Source organism: Notolepis coatsorum (genome assembly GCF_963971535.1).
Source record: "Notolepis coatsorum genome assembly, contig: SCAFFOLD_1141, whole genome shotgun sequence".
NCBI classification, from domain to species: Eukaryota; Metazoa; Chordata; class Actinopteri; order Aulopiformes; family Paralepididae; genus Notolepis; species Notolepis coatsorum.
The window spans coordinates 2,501-5,162 of record NW_028170721.1 but is presented as its reverse complement, the minus strand read 5'-3'; the positions used below and the strand labels follow the sequence as shown (position 1 = coordinate 5,162).

Sequence of the window (2,662 nt, the reverse complement as noted above, 5' to 3'; positions counted from 1 at the left end):
TTTTTTATGAGCGGCGTGACTTAACTTCACAACTGTAAATACATAGGCTGTCCAAAAACTTCCAAACAGACTTAGATGGTTGTTCAGTGCAAGGGTTCGATTATATATACATTTTATATATATCGCTCACACATACGCTCATTATACCCATACAGAGAAGTATATATATATTTACTCTGTATTGTATATATGTATATTGATTGATCCTTTACTTACTTTTTACTTACTTCTTAATTACTTTCTTTACTTACTTTTTTTCTACTGTATGTAGCACACTCTCAGGGGCTCATACAGAAACAAGTATTTCATCATAAAGTATTCTGTATTTTGTTGTGACAAATAATAAACAAACTTGAAACTATACGTAACACACCTTCCAAACCTACCAGCGCACGCTGACTTTTTGCTATTGCATGCACTCCTCTGTGTTTCACTACACACATGAGTGCATGCTTACCAACTGTCAGTCTGCAACACTACTATCACCGACATCTAAGAAGGGAGATCCCCCCTTGAAAGGTCCTTCTAAGGTTTCTCTCCTCCACACTGCCTGTGGTGCATTTTTTCCTATTGCTAGGTTTTAGTGAGTTTTTCCTTACCTTCGCGTGGGGTATGTCTGGGAGTGTTTGCATTCATTCATTTATTTTGCATTTATTTTAAATGTGTTGGACCTTATGGTGTTCTTGTTTTGTTTCTTGACTTATTGTTATGTTTCTTCTTGACTTGTTTAAAGAAGACGTGTCCGGCCGATGGGGACATTAACGTGTGTTGTCGGGCCTTACAAATACATTTGATTTGATTTGATTTGATTTGATTTGATTTGATTTGACGACCACATGATGGAGAATAGATCTGTTTCTATAGGTGGCGGGATTTGGGAAGAATCCTCTCACTTCTGTGGCTGTATCCATCTGACTGTGTCTGTTGTCTGTCCTCTTCAGCATCTCCTCAGTCCTCAGTGCCAAGACCACATGGTGTCAGATCCTGTACCCTCCTCTCTCTCTCTGTGTACATCTTGTTCCCGTTCTGCACAATGAGACCTCAACCACATCATTCTCAACACACACCGGTACATAGTCTTCGTTGGTTGCTCTGACTAACCTCCACAATTTTTTTTTGTATCTCTCTCTCTCTCTCTCTCTCTCTCTCTCTCTCTCTCTCTCTCTCTCTCTCTCTCTCTCTCTCTCACTTCTTCTTGCCCTTCTGGGGGGCTGGCTCGGGGGTCTTCCCCTCTGCCGGGGCCAGCTGTTCCTTTAGGTCCAGCAGCGCGGCCACCGCGGCTGTGATCGTCGCCTTCTCCGCTCTCCGGGCCTTCAGCTCTCGCACCTTGTCCCCCTGCTCGGCCACGGCTCGCGTGAGCTCCTTGGCTTTCTCCGGGTCTGCAGCACCGCTCACCGCCGTCACCTCGGTAACGGCAGCTGGCGGAGCGGTGGCAGGCGTGGTGGCACTGGCATCCCGAGCTGCCGCCGTCTGAGACTGCCGTCCACCGAAACGCTTCTTCAAAGCCTCGATCTGGTCCGCCTCTAGTTTCTTGAACAAGGGACCGACGTCTCCGATGCGGTGGCCGGCTGTCAGGGCGCAGGTGAAGTTGCCGGTGCCCCGCAGCGTGGCGGTGACGCAGGACGGCGGAGCGTTGAGCTGGTCTCTGATAGTCTGGCTGACGGTGGGCAGGTAGGGCAGCAGCATGACCGACAGCAGACGCGCTGCCGGTCTGCCTCTCCTCCCTTGATTCTCTTCCACGGTTCATTAGCCTGGATGTACTGGTTGCCGTGGCGGGAGATGTTCAGGATGCGTTTCAGACCTTCACGGATTTCGACTTTGTCCATGTGCCGAAGATACTGGCGCAGTTCCCGGCCCACCTGAGCCAGGAGCCTCTTCTCCTCAACCCGCAGGTCCATGACAGGAACACAGCCGTCAAAGAACTTAGCGACAAACACGCCCGCTCTGTTGATGAAATTGCCCAGGTTATTGAGCAGCTCGGAGTTGTTCTTCAGCGCCATGTCGGCCCAGGAGAAGGCGGAGTCCTGGCCCTCTGGGCGCGTGTACAGCAGGTAGAAGCGCCACACGTCGGACCGGATGCCAGTTTTTTTGGCCATGTCCCCGAACACCCCCACGCCGTGGCTCTTGGAGAACTTGGTGTCCTCGTAGTTCAGGTACTCGGTGGCAACCAGGTGGTTGACCAGGGTGTAGTTGTCTCGGGCCCCCAGCAGGGAGCAGGGGAACACCACGCTGTGGAAGGGCACGTTGTCCTTCGCCATGAAGTTGTAAAGCTCCACCTGCTGCGGGTTCTTCCACCACTTTTCCCATTGGTCAGTGTAGTTGGCAGTGATGGACAGATAACCAATAGGGGCGTCGAACCACACATAGAACACCTTGTCTGTGAAGCCGCGGAGGGGTACTGGTGTTCCCCACGTCAGGTCTCTGGTGATGCAGCGGCGCTTCAGCCCATCCGTCAGCCAGGAGCGGGTGATCTGCTCGGCGTTGCTTGTCCAGTTTCCTCTACTGGTCGACTCCTCGAACCACTTCACCCACTGACTCTCCAACTCGGGCAGGTCCAGGAACAGGTGTTTGGAGGAGCCGGTGACGGGAGTCTGCCTGCAGACTTTACACTGGGGGTCCCTGAGATCCACAGCATTGATGAGCTTTCCACACTTATCACACT

General features: G+C 51.4%; 1 protein-coding gene across 1 annotated transcript in view; it reads right to left on the bottom strand.

The window, feature by feature from the left end:
- Nucleotides 1-1,185: 1,185 nt before the first annotated feature.
- The window catches only part of LOC311248461 (methionine--tRNA ligase, cytoplasmic-like), a gene marked incomplete at both ends in the record, with an annotated part of 2,170 nt that continues 693 nt past the window's right edge, over nt 1,186-2,662 (bottom strand). The window contains 2 exon segments of the mRNA XM_084339336.1: nt 1,186-1,704; nt 1,707-2,662. The exon segment at nt 1,707-2,662 is cut by the window's right edge and continues 270 nt beyond it. Coding sequence (XP_084195462.1) covers nt 1,186-1,704; nt 1,707-2,662 — 1,475 coding nt within the window.